Raw genomic sequence first — 27,238 nt, 5'->3', positions numbered from 1 at the left:
CTCCCTCTTCGATCTCTTTGAAATTGGCCTTTGACACTGTTGCCATGAAGTTTGATGAAAGCATGTGGACTGGCAGCTCATTGTGCAGCTTGGCGCACTACAACCCTGCAGTTTCAACAATATATTCAACAATTTCAATGATCCTGCTATACAGTAACTGTGCTCTTCTCTCTACAGATGCTCAGTACTTCCATCACTTCCTATTTTAATTTCAGATCTCCAGCACCTAGAGTATTTTGTTTTTGAATGATACGAAATAAAATATTTCCAAGAACAAAATGAAAATGGCATCTCCCTGCAAACTTTAGTGAGCATGAAAGCCAATGTAGATCATGCTGGTCCTGCAGTTATAATGACACATCTAATTCTTGTAAACAATTACTTACAGATGTGGATATAGTGTATGATTCCAGTCATTATAATAATCACTGACCTTTTGATTATTTCTCATTCTTATTTCTTATTTGCATAATCAGGGCATTCTGTGCATATTTCTAGCTTCAATTTTAATTTTACTTTTGTAATTTCTTTTCAGCCTCCTATCTCCGGTCAAGCATGAATTCCCAATCAATCACCATACATATTCTATATTTTTTAGTGATATAGCTCTTCATTCTGGCACAAGTAGATTAACCAATGACTCAAAGTAATTAGCTCATGGATATATTATTGACAGATTTCAGATTAAGTTTACTGCAATCATCCTAGATTAAAAACAAGTAAAAATATTTGTTGCTCCTGTTTGATTCTTTTAAAAAAAATGCAAAGGTAATAATACTTCTAATGTTACTTTTGCAAAAATTCATTCCCCAGCTCTTTGATAACAGTTGTTGCCATGTTTACTCCTTTTAACTGTAAGGATGGGCTGTGGAATTCAGACTAAACTTTAAAGCAACTTCATGATATTCCAAATGAGTAGGCATTTCTGCAGAGTCTATATTTTCCTCAGTGTGTACCACAAATTGGCACAAAACCTTGAATGGAAGTATGAGTCTTGGTGAAATGGATATAAATGTTTCACTGTAAGAATTTCAGAAGATGATTTATTCATCCAAATACATGATTCATTGTGAGCCCAAACTGTAAGCGAGAGACTAAAAATATTTTAAGAATTTGAAAAACGTAGTCAAAGTATTTCACCTTGTTTTCACAGTGAATTTTTCTGTCTATAGTGTGATTAAGCTGGAACTGCCTATATAAATGAGTCTCAAATAAGGCAAATTTGGCTGATTAAACCACCCAGTCACGAACAACTGAGAGAGACAGTCACAAGAAAAGAATCACAAACACCAAAACACAGCACAACATGCTACAATCAACTCTTCCATGATCACAACACAAATGAAATGGAGAGCTTCATCTAAAATGAGAACATTAGCTCTGTTGCAGCATGCACTGTCCCACATCAAATGCAGCTGTACCTTCAAACCCCAGTGGAGTTGGGTCACTCTTTATTTCATATCTTTTAGCTTTAACATCTGGGCCAGAAAGTGATCCTGTTGCAGAGGCATATAAACATATTAAAAACAGCCTAAATTAATCACTCCACAATTTATTCCATTATTATTTATTCCTTAAAATAAGTAAATAGGTAATATTTATATAAGCAGTATGACCTAAACTAAGAAAGATATCTGATCAAACATCTGTTCATTGTGGTTGAAGCTTATTTCGTAATGAAGATGCTTCAGTCAAGATTGACCAGTGGTGGCAAATTGCTTTTTCTCTTCTCAGATAACGTAGCTGAGTACAGCAACTCTAAAAGCAGGCATAACATCATCTGGGCACCTAGTGGGGGAAAGGTTCATGCTAGATCTGGTGACAATATGTTATCTCAGTTGTGAAAACCTTCACCAATGAAAGATGTAATTGTTCCCACATATTTTTCTATTTCCAAATCTTTGTCACTTTTATTGATTGAAGAATAACTAAACAAATCAAACAAATTGCAAATCCCTGTCACAGTTTCTAATGCTCCACTGGAAGCCAAGAAATTGGTTACACAGTAGAAGCAGTTAGCAAAAATGTCACATGCCGACAACTCAAGGCTTCACAATGTTAAAAAGTAAATCGTCCACACTTAACAACTGATGATTAGATAAAATCAGAAAAGAAGAGCCTGAATATACTGTATTTAGCATCAGAATCCTAAATCAGGTGGCACATGTCTGGTTAACATATTCAAGGCACCTAATTCCTGTTTTAAGTGGGTGCCTTTGGCTTCAAGAATGGGTTGGGTACAGACATCTGTGAACCCAACAGAATTTTTCAGCACGGATATTGAATGTAGCAAGGGTAACTTCCACCCCTTCAACCAACTCCCACCGACTCACTAGAAGGGACTAGAATCAAGCAGGCTTTCAGTTTAATTCAGTTCTTACTTCATTTTACCTGTTTTATATTTTGCACTTCTTCTAATTTTACTTAAGTTCATCACTGAGGCAAAATTTTCAGAGGGTCATAAGACTTAATCTCTTCCTCAAAGGGTGGTGGAATTAGAGCCTTTGAAGGTTTTTAAGGCAGAGGTAGCTTGATTCTTGATACACAAGGAAGTGAAAGGTTACCATAGGTAAACAGGAATGTGGATAACAATGAGGGTTATTAACTGGTGGAGTGAGCCTTTGGGACCAGTTAGACTACTCCTGCTACTAATTCATATGCAAACAATAATTAAGGACACGTATTTGGGTAACCAAGCATTGATAGTTAAACGTTTATGTTTTGGCTGGTCACCAGCTTCAGGCTATTTATTCTCAAATCTCAGATTCTGATGATCTATAGTATAGCTTTGCAGAAATAAATTTGACCATAACAGCCAGATAACGTTAAGGCAAAGCTAAGGTAAAGCTTTCTGACAGGTCAATCCTTACAGATAAAAACAGAGGGCATCAATCTTGCATCAAGCCATATGTGAGTAGAATAGGAATAAAGTTCATGATGCCAATTGACCTGGACGTGCACAATTTTGGGTGATACAAGTGTTGCTTCAACCTTTATTCACTGTAATGCATTGTTTCTTAAGCATTTTGACACTGGGTTATGTGCAGAGTTACTCAGTGTACTTAGCTCATACAACAGTGTTGTGAATGTATGTATTTAGTTCCACAAATTACAATCAACATCAATGTTGGCGATGTAACACATGCTGTTATAATCTCAATCCACATTATGAGTACATTCACTGAACAAATAGTGCAGCATAATGGATAATATGATGTATATGTAATGTTATGATTAAATAAATAAGAAAGCAGGAAGCTGTAAATAAAATCCCCGATAAAACAAGACTCAAGCACAGTTTACACTAGGAATACCATTAAGAATTTGGATGTGTGAAACTCTAACTTCAAATTTGGATAGATCTGAAACACCAAATAAAGGACTGTCTGGTTTAGCTGATCTAAGATAGAAGAGTAATTGGAATCCTATGTTTACATTCAAAGGAGAATCTAAACACAGAAAAGTGGCCTCTTGGGTGAAATGCCAAAGGCCACTCACATCTGAGGTGCCTTAGATGAGCAAAGATAGGAGATAGGGTTACATAATGGTTAAGTTACTAAACCTGCAGTCATAGTTCTGGATTGTTGATCCAGAGGAACAAGGCATACCACCTTTGCACCTGGGTAATAGAATACATCAGGAATCTCACTAAGAATAACCATAAAAAGGCTGGTGATAAAAAAACAATTTGGTTCATAATCCCTTTTAGGAAAGGAAATTTGCAGCCCTTACTGTGTCCAGTCTAGGTGTGACTCCAGACTCACCAGTTTGGTTGACTCTTAACTGCTTGGTTCAGGAGCCAATAAGCTTGGCCAATAAATGCCACCATTGCCAGTAACATGTGCATCCTTTAAATGAATAAGGGAAAAAGTAAGAAAACCAAAAAGAGTTTTATTGATTATGTTCATATGGTATTAATTTTATTGAGGTGGTGTGTGTCCATTCATGACTCTTGTAGCCATTGCAGCAGGCTCATGGAGAATAGCCATGAACTTATCAAGGGATATGAACATATGGAATCCATGTCCATGAGTAAATAATTGTGAGCATCTAATGACTTGGATCTAATTTTCTATCCTTCTTCATCCAGATATCTGAGTTTAACAATTCAGCCTTAAGTTAACATAGAATGAAATTTAATTAACAGTCCAATCCTACCTATACAGGAGTAGTTGCAACTGACCTCAACATTACTGACTTAAACTATGTTAATGAAAGTGTTAAATTCTACTTCTGTAATTGATCAAAAATCTGATGTGTGTATTTTTCTTTCATTTGTGAAAAGGTAAAAACATAAATTCATTAAAAATTGCATGAGAGTGAGGTAATGAACACAATCTGGGTCTTTTTATCAAATATATTTTTTATATTTTCTCTCCACTGGAGATCACTGCTCTCAGTTTGTTATTAAACCACCAGTGATTCTGCACTGTGGACCTTAGATGACATACTTCATAACACTTTTCTTCAACCGACAGGTTGATTCGATTGATTAAAGTCCAATTCGACTGATTAAAGTCCAATTCGATTTTAGCAAGACACATCATATCTCACTTTCTCAATCTGATCACAGAACAGCCACTCATTCAGTGTCTCAGCTAACAAACACTGAGACACCTATTTCCAGCATTTGAACTTTAATGGCAGGAACTGGATTTGAATATATTCAAATTTGTGTCCAATTACACATTGGTTTATTAAGACAGAGTAAGATATATAAAGACACATTAAGATGTAATATTCTCTGTAAAGCATATTATGGCAAAAACAAGAAAGAGTTTAGCATTTTTGGTGAGATATAATACTGGATTTTAGAAGTCATTTTAACTTAATTTAGTCAAAATCTGGGAATAGCAGTACATAATGGTAATTATAATGTACCTTTACTTCGTGAAGCACTGACAGAGGAAGCTAAGGAAATGCGACGAATTACTGTTGGTTCCTTAAACTGTGATTCTGGGAACACAGAAAATCAATGCATGCTGGAGTTAGAAGAGAATCTAGTTAGGAACAGCAGCAGGAATATAATTATGAAGCAGTGGTCAGATACACTATGACACATTGTGAAGCTTTGCCTGGACTGTTTCTTACTGTTGCTCAACAAAAGGCATTTTGTCTTCCCCACCAGTTTTAAACTCCTGTTTTTTTTTTCCAAAACCCGTATTTTACAATATTTTCCTTCACCACCTAAGATCTACTTCTCTCAAATACAAATCAGCTGTCCTTTTTTAACATTTTGCTTTAACAAAAGAGAATCTGATGCAGCTAATACTTACACAGAAAAGAAATGAATAATATTATAATTGCTACTTAGATTCTTCACACAACCTAGACTCAATATTTGAAAGAAATAACTTCAAACCAAAGAAAACAATAGATGGAACTATTAAATGTGAGGGTGTTCACCAGAGAGAAAATACATGAGTGAGCTGTAGAATAAGCTGCTTTTCCCACTGTTCCCCAATGTACACTCTGTTTACACATGAAGATAAAGATAATGAAATGATTTTATGTATATTTATACTCATTAAAATTTAAGTACAAAGTAAATTGATAAAAAATAATTTAGATTAACAAAGAATGATTTTCAATCCAAATGCTGAAGAAATCCTGGAAGTAGTAAGTTCATTGTTAAAATAACCCAATAATGACAAGTGGAGATTGACAGACTGGTACATATTTCAATCAAGAATCACAGATGATGAAGAACAGCATGTCGATTTGGTTTCAGCCCTGCCATTTAACCTTACACAGCTGAACATGGGTTAAGCTGCAGAAAGGGCCTGCAGTCAGTGCTCATGATGTTTTACTTCTACGCCATGTGCCTTGCCACCTGCATTTGAGCCATCAGGGCAAACCAAATGATGGCATTTGGCAATGGGTATCCATTGATGAAATGGCTTATGATTCTGGTACACAATGCATGCACACCTGTACAGCATACATACAATGAGAACAAAGATGCCACAAGATATTTGACAGAGTGCTCCTTGATGTAGTTAATCCACACTTTTCTGCCTAGACTGTTTCAGAGAACATCTCGAGTACTCAACATGCCCGAAGCATATTACTGCATGACTGTACATCATGAGGTGAAAAAGGGCTTGAAACCAAGAATAAGCTGAGGCCAGGACCATCAGGAGAAAGGAAAAGGAGTGGGGTAAGGAGAGGAATGAAGGAAGAAAACTCGACAGACATACCCAACTTGCCTTGAATGCTAACTCAAATGCAATCCAGTAACCATAACCCCAATTCCTCAACAATCCGTACCTTGCCTTCTCCCAGAGCTTACAATTCTCGTCTATGAAAATAAAAGCTGCCAGAAAATAAACACTGCAAACTAAATCATACAAATATAAAATAAACTCCTGTGCATTCCTTTTTATTTTCTCAATGCAAAGTAATTAATGCTGTATGCAACAATCTCTATTTCACATTTACATTTTTTTACCCAGAGAAAAAAAATCATTTTTCAAGAGCTTATTATTTAAGGTAACAAGTAGGGTGTGTCCTTTATCCAATTCTGAAGCAGACAGTTGCACATGTAACCAGGGTGTAAATTCTCTGTCAGGTCCTTGATTTGAAAAAGGTTGTGTCAGGGAAAACTAGTTCTAAGTGTGGCTGAAGTCAATGAAAAGTGTGCAAGCCTGGAAAATGCCTTAACCAATGCATTTTCCAGCTTGTGACAGGTTAACATTCCCCATTCGAATTAAATATTGGAAGACCATTATCAGACAAGCAGCCATACCATACCACACCATGAGCCATCACTTTTTACAAACAGTAGGGGTACAAAGGTTTGCCTTTTATGTAAGAAGACTAAAATTATTGTTCTTTGTCAAATTATTTTCAAGCATATTCTTGGAATATGTATTCTGTTTCAACACTATAATTTTTAAACTGAGACATTAGAATAAATGAATAAAAAAGCATTTATAAAGTGCCTGTACTGTAATATATTGTACCATTATTTAGTTCCATCATGTATTTCTGTAAGCTATGATAATATAGTACTGACTAATGAGAGAATTGCTGAATAAATTTGTTAAATTTTTGTATTATGAAATATAGTCCTGAGCTTATGACAACTATGACATAAAATGGTATCACAGCTGCCATTAAACTGAAACGTTTTGAGATGTAAAGGTGATGGGAAAATGCACGTGTAAGAATATTATAAGGCAGGATAGGGTAGGTAAAAATACGAAAGATCCTTTAAATTGGTAATGACAGGACCTGAAAGATCCGTACAATCACACTAGAGAGCTCCTATGTCTTAGGGATTATCATGGTTTACAATTTCAGTATTAAAGGCTTTTCCAGGTACTTATCCCTTCCATTTGCTGACACCTGCAGCCATTGTTTGGCTTGGACATCCATTCCATACCTCCAAGGGCCACCTCACTACTTTTGAGAACAGCAAGGGTTGCTATTGCAGTATGTGTTCCATGATTAAATCTGGGTCAGGCAGGGCCAACTTTAAATATTTTCTTAACTGTTTTTTCAGGAATTGCCGTCATAGCTACAGTACATCCACACGCATGAGGAAATGGAATTGTTAGTATTAACACACATACTGATTTGTGAATTGGTTTGGAGAAACCATGCTGAAGAGTATTTTGTCCTTCCTAACAAAACAGCATAAAAGATGCACAAAAGTACCATAATTGGTTATTTCTAAAAAATACACAAATGTCTGTATTTGAATTTAAAATTTAAAGCAGAAGCACAAACAAATAAAGCCCAGGGACAGACTAGTAGCTGAAAGTTAATTTGACTAAATAATAAATTGGTTCTTGTATCAGGAACTAATTGGTCTCAAAGGTTGCAGGCAGAACAATGGGTTAATTCCCAAAGACATGTTAATGTTGGAACTGGCAGCACTGTTAACTATCAGCTGAGGACTTGCCAAATTCACAACTTGTTTTTTTTGGCTTTGGCTGTTTGATCCTCACCCTCATATTTTGACACAATGACACTTTATATGCCAAATTGCTTCCAGTGAAAATGACAGGACTTAAGGAATGCAGATGTAGCATTCAAATTTCTGATCTGCCTCATTGGCAGTGAAGCATCTGGCAGATGGTGCAATTCGTAAAGTTTTTCTCATCTTCAGTGATTTATTTTATATATTTTTCTTTCATGTTATAATCCTTCATATACTCAGTCTTGTGATTCACAACTAATTTTCATGGAGATCCAATTCACTTTTCGGTTCTGTTGGTTCTGTTTTCGGTACCAGGCACGCACGGTAGTGTAGACGCAGGCACGGCAGTGTAGAGGTTAGCGTAATACTATTACAGCACCAGCTACCCGGGTTCAATTCCGGCCGCTGTCTGTAAAGAGTTTGTACGTTCTCCCCGTGACTGCGTGGGTTTCCTCCGGGTGCTCTGGTTTCCTCCCACATTCCAAAGACATACGGGTTAGGAAGTTGTGGGCATGCTATGTTGGCGCCGGAAGCATGGTGATACTTGCAGGCTGCCCCCAGAACACTCTATACAAAGATGCATTTCACTGTGTGTTTCGATGTACATGTGACTAATAAAGAAATATTATCTTGTATGACCAACCATGGAAATACATGACCTTTCAGCCACAATTTAAAAAGAGAATGGAAAGGTTAATTTGTTTTTAGTGTGTACCCTGCAACTGTATAGATTGGACATTTGCTACTTCTAGTTTTATTTCAAATTTTTCTTTTTGTATTATACTTGCTAAAATGAAGAACACCACCTAGATTACATCAATTACATGGTATATATTGAAATATTCAACTGTGAGAAATATCTTCCAAAGGAAAATAGCTTTCAACATCCAGTTTATCTTCTGAATGAGTTAAGTAAAATTGAATTGTCTTCAAAATTACTTCGAATTTTGAAAAATGTTACTTTGTAAATAAGTGAATAGTTTATTCATATCTGGAAAAGATCAAAGGTACTGCAACCATTTGCAGGACAGAAAACATACAAGAACAGTACATCATACCACAATGGCAATTTCTGGAACATGTACATTGCCTGGCTTTTCTTTTCAGACATTAATGAGGCAGTATTTCCATATCTGCTTTTGCCTCAGACTATCTTCCTAGATCAGTGCTTCTGGTAGGAAAGAGCCTGGTAGCAGTCAACGAGGAATTGCAAGGGATACTGCACCAGAAGATCAGTAAAAGTTTGAGGAGTAGAGTGACCAAATAGTTTGAACAAGGCTGAATAAATGTGGTAGAGAGAAAGGAAATATGACAGTGGCCTCCTTAATCCTTCAATCCCACTTCATGCAGTGTGACAGGAAAGGATTGGGATTTGGCAGTCCAGGTGGTTTGGGATGGGGGAGTGGAGATGTCTACTTTGTTAGCAAGGTCTTAGCATCCACATATTCCACTATTCTGCACCATGTTCTCAATTTATTTTGAAAATGTCCTCCATAACCAAATGTTCATCAACTAAAGCAAAAAAAGATTTCTTACAAATCTGTGCAGAAGACATTATAAACTAGCACTGATGGAGAAAAAGTACAAAGGTTAACAGTCAATTGTTTAACTTTTAGAATTATGATTCCACAGTAGCAATGCTCACTGTGGAGATGTTAGAAAACAACTGATAGAAGTCTAATGGAAATCGGATGACAAAATTAGGCACACACACCTTAGACAAAGAACACAAGTAAATATATTGGAAACTACACATGGAGATAGTATGGAATAAGGACAAGTTATTTGCTTGGAAGGGTGGAGAGCCATGAGAAATAGGATGGACAGTGAAGTTACACCAGTTGCACTGAGTTGTTTTACCTTTCTGCTGAGGTCTGCGATTGGAAAGGCCCTGCAATGTAAATCGCTTTTTAGCAAGAGATGAACGGTCAAGGTTATGACTGGAAGGGACATCAGCTAGGAAAGAGGAAGAGGAAGAGATAAGGAGGAAGACTGAATTATCTGTAAGTGCACAATACATGTCTTTTCCCAGTTGAGTAATTCTTACACATTTCTCAAGCATTTCTTAATCCCTTCCAGACTAGTAAACCAGCAGCAGCACAAGAACATGAAAAAGGTATTTGTAAAGTTTGAAAAGTACAAGTGAGTATAACTCACAGTTTTTGCTTTTGTTTTATTTTATCTCACTCACTAGTTCAAATAAAAAAAACAGGGCCGAACACATAAATTGTAAGTGAGCTGTGAATGAATGGAGAATAATTTTTTAGGTTACTATTTTTTAATGAGGGTTTATGACTGAAGCCACATGAAAATATCACTAACTGAAGAAATTATGAACTCTTAACAAAAATAAACCTACATTTTTACAGTATTCAATTTAAATTGCCATAATCTTTCAGGTAATTATATAGTAATGATGGATATTTGACGTGCGCCAGTTTCACTATTCAATACAATTACAGAAAATGCAGACTACTTTAGCTTAAAACAAATTTACAAGTTTTAAAATCACACCACCAGCCAGAATGGGGAGGAAGGCATCTAAAAAGAAACCTTCGGTCTTACTGCCCTGTTCCCACTAGATTTTTGCTGGATGATAAGACATAAGAGATTTTGCAGATGCTGGAATCTGGAGCAACATAGGGGACTGATGGGTTTCGCCTCGAAGTGTTGACTCGTTTCTTTCACAACAAGTGCTGGAGGAACTCAGCAGGTCAGGCAGCATGCATGGAGGGAAATAAACAGTTGACATTTTGGGCTGAGACCCTTCATCAGGACTGAAAAGGAAGAGAGCAGAAGCAAGAATAAGAAGGTGGGGAGGGAGAGGGAGGAGTACACGCAGGCAGGGGGTAGGTGAGTGCAGGTGAGAGGGGGAAGGTAGTGGGTGGGGGAGGGGGAGAAGATGTAATAAGATGAGATGTGATAGGCAGAAAAGGCCAAGGGCTGAAGAAGAAGGAATCCGGGAGGAGAGGCCCTGTTTATTTCCCTCCACAGAGGCTGCCTGAGTTCCTCCAGCAATTTGTGTGTGTTGCTGGATATAAATCTGTGTTCATTGCAGTACAACAGGTTTTGGCAGAACCATCATGTATTGATGCATTACATTACACATCACTGGGACCCAAATGGATTATAAGCAGGGCTTGAGTGAGAAAACCAGTTCAGAATCTATTGTGATAAAGAAGCCTCCCAAAGTAAGTGAAAATTTCTACTTTGTGGAGCTAAAAGGAGATGTTTGGAGAGGTGAAGAATTACTGTCTACCTTGACTCCTCTTCCTTATCCTTCTTCATAACATACCTTCTGCTTGCTTTCCCTGCTGCCAACAACTGTTACCATTTTCGCTATAGCTTTTTGCCCACTGTAGACCAGGAGCTGAGCAATGACATCCAAAACAGAGCTGAGCAATGACATCCAAAACAGAACAGAAAATGTCAGGAAGACCTGAAAGTTTAATTCTGTTTCTCCCTCCACAGATGCTGCCAGACTTGCTGAGTGATTCCAGCATTTTCTGTTTCTATTTCAGATTTCCAGCATCTTCAGTCCTTTTATTTTTCAACTTGCAAGTGAGACCCAGGAGCTGAAATGCTCTGGTCTCACTTCCAGGTTACCCAAAACTCACCAAAAATTTAGATCTATTTCCTCTTGTCCTAGTGCTGTTTTAAGATAGAATGGTTAAATATGATATTTTGGAAATATCATAAAACATCAGTTTAAATACACCCACCTCCTCTACACAATGAAAACACACAAGTGTTAGCAAAATGAACTACATTTAAAAAGTATAGAATTTACAAAGGCATCAGGGAGCAAGCTCAAATCTTCAGACTAGTATAACCTAGCAACTCAATCTTTGTTCTTGTGCTTTATGTAAGGTGAACATTTCATTCCATTACCTCTGATTTAAGAGGTATAGAGGTATGTAAGAATACATGATAATCCTCAAGCCCAGGACCTTCATTCCCACTGATTACCAGGACAGCTGTTCTGTGAGGAGATACTGCATCCAGAAAGGCCCAACTTGCATAGTGACTTACATTTTTTTTAAATTTTAATTTTATTTATAGCATGGTAACAGGCCCTTCCGGCCCAATGAGTCCGCACCGCCCATTTTAAACCCAAATTAACCTACCCATACGTCTTTGCAATGTGGGAGGAAACCGGAGCACCCGGAGGAAACCCACGCAGACACGGGAGACCATACAAACTCCTTACAGACAGTGACGGGAATCGAACCCCAATCGCTGACGCTGTAATAGATATATGAAACTATCTATTTCTGTTGTCTACTGTCACCTCTACTGTCAATCTTTATTTCCATAGAGGGGGAACACCAGATGACTCCAATAACTTCTCAGACGTGGGTCTGCTGAAGATTTCATGTAAGTTAATAATATTTTATTGATCGTTGCAAAGGAAAAAAATTCTCTGATGATCCAAATGAGGAGGGAAATACAAAATATCATAACAATTCGTTAATGATTCACAGCTTGCCTATAGGTGTACTATTTCTCAAATGGCCTCTGTCTCGATGTTCTAGGTCCCAAGACTGAAATATTCTTGGCCCCTGCACATATTCCCTATTCCCCAATATCTGAGCTCCTTTAAGTTTTACTAATCATCGATTGTAACCTGTCCAAAGTAGAAGTATCTAACATTGCATAGGAGCAAAAAATCAAGAGACATTAGAATAAAATCAAGAGGCTTGTGATAGATCAGCAAAGGCTGGGAGTACATGGGTGGTCTTCACCTTGACTTTTTCCTCACTTTTGCAATCCTCAATCCCTGAGGGAAAAACTGATCTCTCCTCCTCCTTGTCCTCTTTATTATCTTTCATTTCACTTCAGCCACTCCACTCCACCCTTCTATGTACTTGTAGTGTATTGGTAGATCTACAGGATGGAAGTGTACAAGTAGGGGTGGTGAATATTGCTACCCAAGAATTCATAAAACAGGGTTGTGATTTTGGGGAGGCTCACAGGAGTAGGTGTGCATTCAATAATCTTATGTCAACACAATTCACCCCAAAAATCAACGCCAATTGTGGCAAGCTGAGAGATTCCCCATCAGCAATATGGCCTGTTCCTCTGACTCCTTTCCTATGCTTTGTTGCTCGGGATCACTGGGCACAAAGTTGCTTCTTCAATAAGATGGACTGAAGTAGTTAAAGCCAAGCAAGTGAGGACTTGAACAATCGATGCCAAAGATATGATGTTACCAACTTAACTGTTTTCTATTTTCTCCAATTCTGATGAAGGGTCCTTGACAAAAACATTAGTTCAGTTTCTCTTCCCACAAATGCTTCCCAACTTACTGAGTGTTTCCACAATTTTCCTGTCTTTGTTTTGGGTAAGGAAAGTAGGCTTCCTTGAAAGATATTAGTGAACCTGATGGGATTTTACAGCAATCCAAGTGTTTAACTGTTGTTGATATTGAGACTAGTTTTAGTTCCAAATTTTTTTATTTGCTGATTTAAATATTTAATTCACATGCTCATTGCTTTCTTCAAGAGTGCCTTGAATCATTATATTCATGGAACTGAACAGGCCATCTATATTTTAACTATAATTTATCAATATCATGATAGTTCTTTTGTTACTGATTTCATTTTCCATTTGGATTGATATAATTCTTTCACTTATTTTACAGTTAGATTCTTGCTTATAATATTGTCAAAGATCTTGCTGATGTATGGCAAATGACAGAATGGCATTAAATCCAGTGCTGTAGGCAAACAAAGCTTACCTAAGACTTTCAGTACTAAATATATTGTCATCAGCATTTTCTCCATGTAGATGTACTGAAGCAGACTTAATGAACAACATAGCCACTAAATATAAGCTTCCAATCAACTGTAGCAAGCTCAGCATTTGGATAAAGGAAGGAAGATAATCAAAGTTAAAGAGGTGGCACTAAAACCACAATGCACATTTGAACTCTATACTCTCCTGGTTATCTGTTTTAGTTTTAGAAGCACATTATCTGATTTTCAAAAACATGACTTTCTCCTTGTAATACCAAACCTTTTGTGGCTGGAATGAAGAAAAATTATAGTGTGTTTGTGGATAAAAGTTATAAATTGTGCTTCTGCATCTTGTAAGAGACAATGTATCACATGGAAATATATTTTAGATATGTAATACTTCTCACAACTCACTGAAGAATTCAGTCTTTTCATCTTTATTTAATTAATTTGAATATCTCATTGTGCAAACTTAAGTCACTCATACTGTACGTATTCTTTTTGCACTGGATCTTAGGCCCATATAACTTTGCATGATATCATTGGTCACATAACATCGACAGACCCAAGCAGTTAACGAATAACTAGGCCGTCAAGAAGTGCGTAGCTACTATGTAATCACAGAACTATAAGCCTAAGCAGATAAAATGGACTGGCCAAAGATCATGAGCTTAATAACAAACAACAGCTCTGATCACATTCACTGTTCTAGAAGAGTGAGAATGAAATTTTATTGGTACTAGTGAGCTTTTGAAGAGATGATTTTTATTTAAAGTTGAAACCTCCCAGCTGCTTTGGAATGTGGTTAGGTTTATCTAGAAATTGTACCTGCAGACCTCCAATAAGAAAGCTTAATTAGACCCCCCCAGTGCTTCATGACACATTGGCCCTGATCAAAACTGCAGGGTGGAAGTGGGTCGAGGTGGGAGTAAGAAACAATTGAGAAACAACTCAGATAAGGTAAGAGGCCGTAAGTTGCAAGTGGAAGATCTGTGCTCAAACGTTGGGTTTGATCACTGAAGACCTGCACTCAGAATGACTGTTCCAGTACAGTTATAACACTGGCATCTAACCATCAATGTGGAAAATTTCCCAGCATGTGCCATATATAATAAGTAGGACAAACCCAATTAATTTATTTTCAGTCATTGGCAAAGTGATGGAAGCCATCACTGAGAGTGCCATCAAGCAGCACCTACTCACCAATAACTATTCATTAATGCCCAGTTTGGGTTTTGCCAAGACCACTTAATTCCAGACTTCATCACTGTCTTGGTCCAAACAAGGATCAAAGAACTGAACTCCAGAGGTGAAGTGAGAGTGACTGACACCAGGACAGCATTTGATCACGTGTGGCTTTAAGATCCCCTGGTAAAACTGAAGTCAAAGGGCACTATAGGGAAAAATTCCATTGGTTGGTGTCATACCTTGCGGAAAGAAAGATGGTTATGATTGTTGGAGGTAAGTTATACTCGCCCTAGGACATCACTGCAAAAGTTTCTCAAAACAGTGTCGTAGGCGCAACTGGCTTCAGCTACCTCACCAAATGACGTTTCTTCTATCAGAGGGTAAAAAGTGGGGATGTTTGCTGATGACTGAACAATGTTTAATTGCATTCTCAACTCATCACCAAATTAAACAACTCATGCCTGCATGCAGCAAGACCTAGAAATATGGGCTGATAAATGGTATGTAATATTCGCATTACAGAAATATCAGGCAATGACTATTCCCAACAAGGGAGAGTCTAACCACCTACTTTTGACATTCGATGGTATTACCATTGTCAAGTTCAATATTCTGGGGGTCACCTTTGACCAGGAACTCAGATAGACCAGTGACATAAATACCATGGCCACAAGAAGTAGCCAGAGACTGGGTATCCTGTGGCTGGTGATCCAGCTCCTGAAACCCCAAGGCTTCAATACACACGTTAGGAGCATGTTGGAATACTCTACATTCACCTGGATGAGTGCAGCACCAACATATCTCAAAAAGTTCAACACAATCCAGGAAAAAGCAGCCTATTTTCTTGCACCCCTTCAACCTCCCTTAAAATTCATCACCAGCACACAGTGGCTACAATATGTACCATCTACAAAGTGCACTGTAATTACTCATCCAGGCTACTCCCACTCTTGTGACCTCTACCACCAAACAGGACAAATGAAACAAGTGTATAGAAACACCACTGCCTGCTGATTCCCTTCCAAGTCACACACTTTACCAACTTGGAAATACATCTCTGGTCCTTCAGCATCACAGGCTCTTAATTCTGGAATTCTCTCCTCAACAGTACCACGGGGATACCTTCACCATTAAGACAGAAATAATTCAGGAATATGCCTTGTTGCCACCTTCTCAAGGTCAATTTGGGCTGGGCAATAATGCTGGCCTTGCTGGCAACATTCAGATCCCAAATACTAATATAAAACAAACTTGAAGGATCGGGGCAGCTTGGCTGAGGTGTGGACATCGAGAGGGGGTAGGGAGGCCAGAAGAGTGCTGTATATTGAACATCACAGAGATGCAAGTTGTACATCAGGGTCTGGTCACTGATGGAGGTTGGAGTGGAGTTAGGAGAAGTACAGATTGGCTGTTTATGGGATTTTAGTTGCAAGGATGGAAGCAGCTAAGCTTTATGGTCTGGGATGGAGCAAGTAATTCTGCTTCTAATTGTCCACAAACTGTGCTGGAAGAGTACTTTCCCTGAAGGATCCAGCCCTTCTCAGCTGCCTTCAGCTGCCAGACCAGTTAACACATTACTAAAATACTTTAGCGATAAATTGTATTCTGACAGCAGATTACTTTCCATTTCTCCAAACCAACTAAATATTTAAGGGCACCCATCTTCTTCCCAAATTACCAGACAATCTTGGGGGTTACAACTGTTCCTCTCAATTACCATTCATATTTTAAGGACTGTAACTGCACTTAGACACTTAGCATGATATCATGAATTATTTTTCTGAGCAGTTGAGAAATTCTGTCATGTGTATGCCTTTATGAAAAGGAGTGGTGTTTGCAAAAGGACATATATTTCCTTTTTAAGATATCCTTGTGTGAGAGCAATTTTGAATGTCTTCTCTAAGCTACTCTACTCCATTTGTAAGGCCAAAGAGCATGTAGAAAGGAATTTATAAACATAGAGATAGATCATAAAACTATCGTTTTCCAGTTAAACTAAATATCAGCAGAAAATGAGGGCTAATATCATATCATAGTCACTTTACCATTTATAAAACATTATAAGTAACTACACTTTAAAAACACTTGCAAGTCATCCATATTATTATTTTTTTATATTTAGGATTATTAGACATTCAAACAAGCAGGCAGGCTATTAGCCAGACTAAAGTTCAGCTGCAGAAACATTCTTTGATATTCAAGTTCTCAGGTTACAATACTGAGAATTATCAGTCATTATCATCTTAAAACTTTGAGATATGAAATTTTAGTCTACTTTAGCGAATGCCGACTAATACATAATTTACGATGCAAATGTTAAGCAAGTTTGCAATTGTCTTCATTTTTTTCTTATTTTTTTTACCTACTAGAGGTGCAGGTTAAGCATTCTTACATCCAATGAAGTTTGCTGAATTGATTTGAGTGATTTCTAATTTTTTAATTGAGCTCATTTGCAGTTGAGAATCAATTATCACGTCATCTGACAGACTAAGGTAAATTTTCATCCTCAATGTAATTTGTAAGGACAAACCATGTGCTTCCTATTATAGAACTCTTCTGATTTTCATTCTATTGTATTTAACAAAATGAAAATCATGAAGGTTTACAAAGGAATGTAATCTGCCTTGCCACATCACAATCCAGGCTGTGAAAACAAAAGACTGCATATTTTAAATACAATATGCCTTCCAAAAGTTTAGAGAATTCATGAAACTTTATCATTTCTAGAATGTTAAACAATAACTGATTCTATTTCACTAAATGCATATTTGCAGAGGCAAACTGCAGCTTCACATTTGCTGAGTTCAATATTGTGCGACTACCCCAGTGTTTCATGAGAGGAAAATGCTCAACAATATGCAAGATTTATTGTCTGTATCTCACAACAGCTACAAAAGGGATTAGCATAAAGGCCACAGTGACGACAACTGGCTACACACTGTATATTTTGCAGCTGTCTGCACATAGTTCACAGGCTTTTCTTAATCTGGTCCTTCCATGTACAAATTTCACAATGGTGGGTAGAATAAATCCTACTCACAAAATGATGGTCAAGAAATATTTGACAGGCAGCTAAGCCTGGAACAGTTTATTTGAGTAGATTCTCCGCTGTATGTTTCGGGAAGTTCCTGTGATTATATTTTTAACTGTGCATTTGAAAAATCACTAACAGCTGTTGGTCAGTCTGTTGTGCTTACATGATCACTTTGTACATCTTGAACTTGCTGGTACTTATGAAAAGAATACATGGCAATTATGCGCAGAACTGCCAGCACTTCCCTGCAAAATGCAACTTATTGATTTTTTTTTACATGTATTCAGGTGTATAAAAGAAAATGTAGTATCATGCATTAAATATCAGCTGATAAACAAGAAACAAAAGTTTGGATTAAAATGCTTTTTGTGGATTAAGATATGTAAATTGTTTACTCCAGAATTCAGTCCAGACCAATAAAATTAATGACTCATTATTTGACTAGTGAAAATGGTAAATTGAAGCATGTTAATTAAGTAGTCTCAATTTCTAGTGAGTCAGAAAGTCTTAGTCATGGAGTCACACAGCACAGAAAAAGACCCTTCAACCCATTGAGTCCATGCTAACCAGCAGGCACCCATTTACACTAATCCCATTTTATTCTCTTCAAATTCCCAACAGCTTCCCCTAGATTCTACTACTCACCTGCACACTGGAGCAATTTACAGTGGGCAATTGACCTAACAACCAGCATATCTTGGAATGTGGGAGGGAACTGGAGCACCTGGGAGAATCCCACACAGTTATTGGAAGAATATATGAACTCCACACTGACAGTGCCAGAACTCAAGATTGAACCGGATCACTTGAGCTGTGAAGCAGCAGCTCTACTACTATAACCAAGTACTATTATAACTCAAGTCGTATGGTTTGATACAAATTCACACCACCATTTTTCCACTGTGAAAGGATTAACAAGGCACATTGTTGGGGAAGAGCAAGTAAAAGTTTACTCTGGAATCAACTAATGTAGTAACTGGCTTTTAAATGCCATTTCTAACATTGGGTGTAAAATGAACCATCTTTCATGAAAATGAAAATTACAACAAAAGACAAAAACAGTCAACACTTTAACTACAATTATATGTGCAGCTGCAATTAGTTTTCATAATTTGCTCCAGTAAAATCTGTTGAAATGATCTACTGCATTGGTGATAGGAAGAGTAAACTCATGGTTTGAATTGTTCTAATCATTTGTGAAGAAGGGCAGGATAATGCATATGAGTTTCTTTAGCATAATCCTGAAAGGAGTATGGTTATGGGAATAGGGTTAACCCAAAGGTTCAGAGTTCCATTATCTGTATTGGTACTGAATGTAGAACAGTCATAGAGTACTCAAGTTAACATCTACAAGGTGCAATCACACATAGATACATTTCATATTCTCACATTTTCTTAACACACATAGGAGAAGGCCATTTGGCCCATCCTGCAGCCTACTCTCCCTGTTCCTCCTGCCACCAGTAAGCAATGGGATAATATACAGTTGCCCAGCATATCTTTAGGATGTGGAAGGAAACTGGGGGAAACCCATGCAGTCACTGACAGAATATGCATACTCCACACAGACAGCACCTGAGGTTGCTGGGGCTGTGTGGCAGCAGCTAACTGCAGCACCGCTGTGCCATCCATTCAGCTATTCTTTTAAGTAATCACCTGAAGAACTCCCAAGTCTAGATTGGAAATATCACACCCTGCCCCCATCACTTACTCACAGCTTTTCAATGTTAACACTTATTTCCTATGGATAACCTTTGTATGATAAATAAAGTGAAATATATGTAAAATGTATTACCTCTCTTTTGTCTGTTATTGGAGCTGGACTTCTCTTGTTGCTTGTTTAGTTCTGAACTAGATGGATCACCCTTGTTGTCTTGTTGCTGTAAAGATGATTTCCTCATGTATCTGTGAGACAGAAGTTTGTAATTTACTGAAAGCTGAATATTGTAATTACCATAATTAGGTTTGAAGGCAGGCACGGTAGTGTAGCGGTTAGCATAGCGCTTTACAGTGCCAGCGACCTGGGTTCAATTCCGGCCACTGTCTGTAAGGAGTTTGTACGTTCTCCCCGTGTCTGCGTGGGTTTCCTCCAGGTGCTCCGGTTTCCTCCCACATTCCAAACATGTATGGGTTAGGAAGTTGTGGGCATGCTATGTTGGCGCCGGAAGCGTGGCGACACTTGCGGGCTGCCTCCCAGAACACTCTACACAAAAAGATGCATGTGTGTTTCGATGTCCATGTGATTAATAAAGATATCTTATCTCATCTCTTATCTTATAAAGTTGGTTATTACAATTCACTTTGCAAGCTCATCTGGTATACTGTTCATCATACCCTGACATTTAGGAATCTGAAAGATACTGACCCTGCTAGACTAACTCAGCCATTCACTATGTGAGAGCTACTCACATGATGAGGCTCAGATTCATGAGCACTTTCCTCCAACCTGGTCAATTGCATTTGGTGCTCGCAATGTGGCCTCCTCTACATTGGCAAGACCAAACATAGACTAGGTGGCCATTTTGCAGAGCATCTGTGCTCAGTCCACAAAAGCCATCTTGAACTTCTGGTTGCATGTCACTTCAACTCCCCTTCCAACTCACACACTGATCTGTCCTCAGCCTTCTCCACTGCCACAGTGAGGCTAAACTAGAAGGGCAGCACTACATATTCCACTTTTGCAACCTACAACCCAATGATATGAACACTGAATTTTCCATTTTCGGGTAACCCACATCCCATGTTCCTTTCCCACCCCCACCATTCTAACCAGCTTCTCTGTCCCATTGTTCACCTTTTCTATTCCCTCCCATGATTGTGACCAAGACCCATTACCCTCTCCCACCTCATTCCATCTGCCCATCACCCACATACCAATCTACCTTGGTTTCTTCTCCCTTGGTTCACCTTTCCTATCTCCTCCCCACCTGGTTCCATCTGCCCATCATCCCTCCCTTACCTGGTTCTACCTACCAGCCTTTGTCTCTATCTTTACCCCTCCCCTCTCCCACCCAGCTCCATCTGACTATTTTTTTCTCTCTCTTATCTGTTTCCACCTATCACCTGCCAGCCTTTGTCTCAACACTTCACCTACCCCCACCTCACTACCTGGCTCCATCTCTTGGTGAAGCAGCCAGCATAATCAAAGACCCCACCCACCTGAGACATTCTCTCTTCTCTCCTCTTCCATCGGGTAGAAGATACAGGAGCCTGAGGACAGGTACCACCAGACTTAAGGACAGCTTCTACCCCACTGTGATAAGACTATTGAATGGTTCCCTTATATAATGAGATGGACTATGACCTCACGATCTACCTTGTTGTGACCTTGCACCTTATTGCACTGCACTTTCTCTGTAGCTGTGACACTTTACTCTGTACTGTTACTGTTTTTACCTGTACTACATCAATGCACTTTGAACTAACTCAATGTAACTGCACTGTGTAGTGAATTGACCTGTACAATCGGTTTGTAAGACAAGTTTTTCACTGTACCTTGGTACAAGTGACAATAATAAACCAATACCAATACCAATTACCTCCACTGCCCTCATTTGGTTCCACCTATCACCTTCTAGCTCTGTCTCACACCTTCCTCTCATTTCTATACACTGGCTATCTTTCCACTACATTCTCAGTCTAATACAGAATCTTGTCCGAAAACATCAACCAGCCCATAAATGTTGTTTGACCTGCTAGATTATTCCAGCAGTTTGTTATTTGATCCAAATTCCAACATCTGCAGGCACAGTAGTATAGCAGTTAGTGTAACGCTTTACAGTGCCAGTGACCCGGGTTCAAATCTGGCCACTGCCTGTAAGGAGTTTGTATGTTCTCCCCGTGTCTGCATGGGTTTCCTCTGGGTGCTCCGGTTTCCTCCCACATTCCAAAGACGTATGGGTTAGGAAGTTGTGGGCATGCTATGTTGGCGCCGGAAGCGTGGCGACTCTTGCGGGCTGCCTCCAGAACACTATGCAAAAATATGTATTTCACTGTGTGTTTCAATGTACATGTGACTAATAAAGAAATCTTATCTTATCTTGTGTCTCTATTCACATATGGGTTTCCACCTGACTTCTGTTGCAGTTTATCATTTTATATGAATACTTCAGTAAATTGAGTAATGGTTTCCTCAATTTAAAGTGTATTTAAAATTACTCAAAGTGTATACATTTCCTCAATTTAAAGTAAATTGCAGCCTTAACACTCACTCCAAAACATCCATAATTCTGTGAAGACTGAATGCCATTAAATAACTAGTATAGCATCCTCATTAATACTACTAGAAATTATAATATTACTGAAGACACAGAATGCAAAAGTTGTACCTGATGTTTCATGGGTTCAAAATACATGGTTATTTTCAAGTGAAAAGGATAAACAGAGAACCCATTTTTTTCATCATAGATGGAGAAATGAGAGACAAATTTCTGTCCAGATAAACATGGTTGTGCAATCAGTATCACCATTTTTATCCGATTTCTCAGGGATAGAAAATGACTGATAACATAAAAGGACATTCAAACATCTTCCTTCTCGAAAATACACTGAGTAATAAAAACATAAGAAATAGGAGCAGGAGTCAGCCATCTTGCCCGTCGAGCCTGCTCCGCCATTCAATAAGATCATGGCTGATCTGGCCGTGGACTCAGATCCACCTACCTGCCTTTTCTCCATAGTCCTTAATTCCCCTACTACGCAAAAATCTATCTAACTGTGTCTTAAACATATTTGACGAGGTAGCCTACTGCTTCTCTGGGCAGAGAATTCCACAGATTCACTACTCTCTGGGAAAAGCAGTTTCTCCTCCTCTCCATCCTAAATCTATTCCCTAGAATCTTGAGGCTATGTCCCCTAGTTCTAGTCTCACCTACCAGTGGAAACAACTTTCCTGCCTCTAGCTTATCTGTCCCTTTCATAATTTTATATGTGTCTATAAGATACCCTTTTATTCTTCTGAATTCCAGTGAGTATAGTCCCAGGTGACTCAACCTCTCCTCACAGGCCAACCCCCTCATCTCCACAATTAGTCTGGTGAACCTCCTTTGCACTGCCTCCAAAGCTAGTGTATCTTTTCTGAAGTAAGGAGACCAAAATTGCACACAGGTGTGGCCTCACCAGTACCCTGTACAATTGCAGCATAACCTCCCTGCTCTTAAATTCAATCCCTCTAACAATGAAGGCCAACATTCCATTTGCCTTCTTGATACCCTGTTGCACCTGCAAACCAACCTTTTGCAATTCATGCACAAGCACTCCCAAGTCCCTCTGCACAACAGCATGCTGCAACCTTTCACCAGTTAAATAATAATCTGATCTTCTATTTTTCCTTCCAAAGTGGACGACCTCGCATTTATCAACATTGTACTCCATCTGCCAGACCCTTACTGACTTACTTGACCTATCTATATCCCTCTGCAGACTCTCCACATCCTCTGCATAATTTGCTTTTCCACTCAGTTTAGTGTCATCAGCAAACTTAGATATGCTACACCTGGTCCCCTCTTCCAAATCATTAATGTATATTGTGAACAGTTGTGGGCTCAGCACTGGCCCCTGTGGCACCCCGCTCACCACTGATTGCCAACCAGAGAAACACCCATTTATCCCAACTCTCTGCCTTCTATTGGTTAACCAATCCTCTATCCATGCCAATACATTACCCTCAACTCCACACATCCTTATCTTATGGATAAGTCTTTTATGCAGCACTTTATTGAACACCTTCTGGGAATCCAAGTATACAACACCCACCTGTTTCCCTCTATGCACTACACTCGTTACATCCTCAAAGAACTCCAGTAAGTTTGTCAAACAGGACCTGACCTTCTTGAATCCATGCTGTGTCTGCCTGATGGAACCACTTCTATCCAGACATCTCACTATTTCTTCTTTAATGATAGTTTCAAGCTTTTTCCCGACGACAGATGTTAAGCTAACTGGCCTATAGTTACCTGCCTTTTGCCTACATCCTTTTTTTAAAAGTGGCATGGTATTCACAGTCTTCCAATCCACAGGGACCTGCCCAGAGTCCAGAGAATTTTGGTAAATTATCACAAACACCTCTACTATAACTTCCGCCATTGCTTTCAGTACTCTGGGATGCATCCCATCAGGACCAGGGGACTTGTCTACCTTTAGGCCCACTAGTTTGCTTAGTACTACCTTTTTAGTGTATCAAGGTCCTCATCTCCCATCGCATCCATGACATCTCTCTTTGGTACGTTAGACATGTTCTCCACCGTGAAGACTGACACAAAATAATCATTCAAAGCCTCGGCCATTTCCACATTACCCAATATTAATTCCCCTTTCTCATCTTCCAAAGGACCTATGTTCACTTTAGCTACCCTTTTCTGCTTTATATAATTATAAAAGCTTTTACCATCTGTTCTTCTATTTTGTGCTAGTTTACTTTCATAATCTATCTTCCCTTTCCTTATTGTTTGCTTAGTGATTCTTTGTTGCTTTTTAAAGTTTTCCCACTCTTCCAGGTTCCCACTACTCTTGGTGACCTTGTATGCATGATTTTTAGTTTGATGCCTTCCTTTATTTTCTTAGTTATCCAAGGCTGGCTCTCCCCACCATTACTGTCCTTGCTTTTAACTGGAACATACTTTTCTTGAGCACTGTGAAAAATCTCTTTGAAAGTCTTCCACTGTCCCTGAACTGTCCCACAATATAGCCTGTGTTCCCAGTCTACGTTAGTCAACTCCTCCTTCATCCTGTTGTAGTCTCCCTTGTTTGGGTATAATACACTGGCTTTAGATCTAACTATTGCACCCTCCATTTGTCTGAGAAATTCAATCATACTGTGATTACTCTTTCCAAGAGGATCCCTAACTACAAGATCATTAATTTTACCTTTAACAGGACCAGATCCAAGATAGCATGTTCCTTTTTAGGTTCAGTAACATGCTGTTCAGGAAAGCTACCATGGATGCATTATATGAATTCATCCCCATATCATATGCTGTCCTTGACAAATTTGATGCCTTTTGATTTTCAATAATCATATGCTGTGGTATTGGATATTGACAGAGTTGGGTCTCAGTGCAATTTTCCCTTCTGTTCTATATTAGAACAACGGGATGGATAAATTTTTCCAAATGTTAAACAAAAATGTACTTATTATCTTATAAGATCTGACATGTCCCTTTAAATTTCATTTCTGAAAAAAATGTACATCATCACCAAACAATATTTGTTTTATTTCATAGTTAGATGGCAAGGTGTTAATCATATACAGATATACATTTACTGTAAAACAAATAGAAAACACTTCAGGCATTTTCTAATTCTGAAAACAATTAATGTAAGGTAAAGAGCAAGGCATAATGTACAAATAGTTTGCATCTTGTAACTAATTGAAGTACAGGAAACCATCCCCTTAATTTAATAGACTATATATTTTGGGTCAAAAAACCATAAACTGCTGGAAGAATTCAGCAGGTAAAGCAGCATCTGTAGAGGCAAAGGAAAGGTTGATGTTCCAGGTCGAGACTCTGCATCATTGATTTCTGATGCAGGGTCTTGACCTGAAATGTTGACCATTCCTTTGCCTTCACAGATGCTGCTTTACTCGCTGAGTTCTTCCAGTGGTTTGTTTTTTGTTCCAGATTCCAGCATCTGCAGTCTTATTCACTGGGTGTCGAATGTAGTGAGAAGATAAGATGAAATGAACAGATAAAGAATTGAATCATGATAAAAGGGAAGAACAGAAAGAAGTAGGCAACAAGAAGCCAACTCACAATAGAGACTGAGAGCTTCTAGTTGTCTCTCACTTTAATCCTCTATGCCATTGTCTTTGATGCTGGTGTCACAAACCAGCAACAAAAGAAACACACTGAGCATGATTCAGTGTTAAAAACTATTTTATTAATCACTACTTATGATAATACGTAAAATAAAAGTAAAAATGTTAGTATGTTAGAATTCAAAAATGTTAAACCTCGAACGTTAACCCCAAAACTAAACTCTTTGTGTGTGTGTGTGACAAAGTCCAAAACTCCCAGTTCCGGAATGGTTCTTAAAGTTCAGTTCCGCAAGCCATAAGGTGAAACATGAGCAAGAGCTTCTTCAACAACCACCGTTGTCTGAAGATAAGATGTAGATGTAGAAAAACATAGAGAGAGTACATACAAAATCCAAATGTTCCACGATGGAACCCAAACGACACTTCAGTGTTTACTCGGTAGTGACTTCCTCACCCCGAAAAGCATCCGAACCGTGGTCGTCCACACACAAATACCTGTTTCCTTCTACAGGTCAGCAACAAAGTGAACTCCACCGGATTACTTCCAACTTCCATACATGGATTTCAGTGGCAAACACAGTTATTGTTTCTCATCCATCGATAGAGAAAACAAGCAGGCTGGTGTCTCTCTCCCTTCTCTCTCTCTCCTTCTTCTTCTTCTTACTTCTTCAACAACGTCATTACGTCCTTTATTTTCTATTGACGTAAGCACGCCCCACACACACTCTCTATCTTAAAGGGATTTTCACTGAGTCCATAACACTGGTTTCATATGTTGTTTCAACTAAACTTAACACAAGCTTGAGGAGCAGGACTTCACCTCTGACGTGGCACATTATAACCTCAAATTCAACAATTTCAGATAATGAGCCAGTTTATAGCTCACATGTCTCGTGTTTTATTTTCTCTCTTTCTTCTGGTTCTTCAGACTCCATGCATGTCCTCCTACTTGCAGCTCCTCTAAACACCATGTTTGTTACGAACTACCTCTGTCACCCTCTTTCAGCTAGCAGCGCCACTCACATCATTCATTCTCTCCCCGTCTCTACCACTTCATAGACTGCTCCTTCAGTTCTGTACTCTCCCACCCTTTTTCTCTTTAATTTAAACCTGTTTTGTTTCTATCTTTTGTTTCTAACTCAGTTTGTAGATTCAAACAGATGCCAGTGATCTCTTAAATGATAACAGAACATACAAATGCCATGAATACTGTTGCAGTAGGACTAGAACCACAACCATTTCTGCACCACTCCTTGTAAATCTCAACCATCCAGTGATCAAGTAATTATGCAGCTTTACGTTTTTTAAACCAGCCAATCAACATAACATTAATTAATCTCGGTGAGGTCACTGAATGAACCCAGTGGCCTGAGTAGGCAAAAACTGTAAGTTTGTCAATCAATTTCTCATCCTTTAGTTCTGGGAACACAGTTTAGGTTTTATTTCAGATTCCTGAAAAGTACATAGTTTATTTTTAAATTCTGACTTTAGCCCCAAATACTTGTTTGAAGTAGCCCCTACTTGTTGAGAAGGTTAAAGAGGTAAAAATGAACAACTGACAATGCGTGCAATTGGTTTCAGGAAGCAGTGGGTGA

At 38.5% G+C, this 27,238-nt stretch overlaps 1 protein-coding gene across 2 annotated transcripts in view; it reads right to left on the bottom strand.

Annotated features, from left to right (window-relative positions):
• mcf2l2 (MCF.2 cell line derived transforming sequence-like 2) overlaps positions 1-27,238 on the bottom strand; it is a 235,805-nt gene that overhangs the window by 9,852 nt on the left and 198,715 nt on the right. For both annotated transcript variants that reach the window (XM_052018737.1, XM_052018738.1), the window contains 4 exons: positions 19,683-19,792; positions 9,788-9,883; positions 4,882-4,956; positions 1,422-1,496 (listed from right to left, as the gene is read on the bottom strand). In XM_052018737.1, the coding sequence (XP_051874697.1) occupies positions 1,422-1,496; positions 4,882-4,956; positions 9,788-9,883; positions 19,683-19,792 (356 nt within the window). The remainder of the gene's footprint in view (positions 1-1,421; positions 1,497-4,881; positions 4,957-9,787; positions 9,884-19,682; positions 19,793-27,238) is intronic.

This window comes from Pristis pectinata, chromosome 6 (assembly GCF_009764475.1).
Source record: "Pristis pectinata isolate sPriPec2 chromosome 6, sPriPec2.1.pri, whole genome shotgun sequence".
NCBI lineage: Eukaryota > Metazoa > Chordata > Chondrichthyes > Rhinopristiformes > Pristidae > Pristis > Pristis pectinata.
Note: the sequence above shows the minus strand (reverse complement) of the source record. Positions and strands in the feature narration are given on the sequence as shown.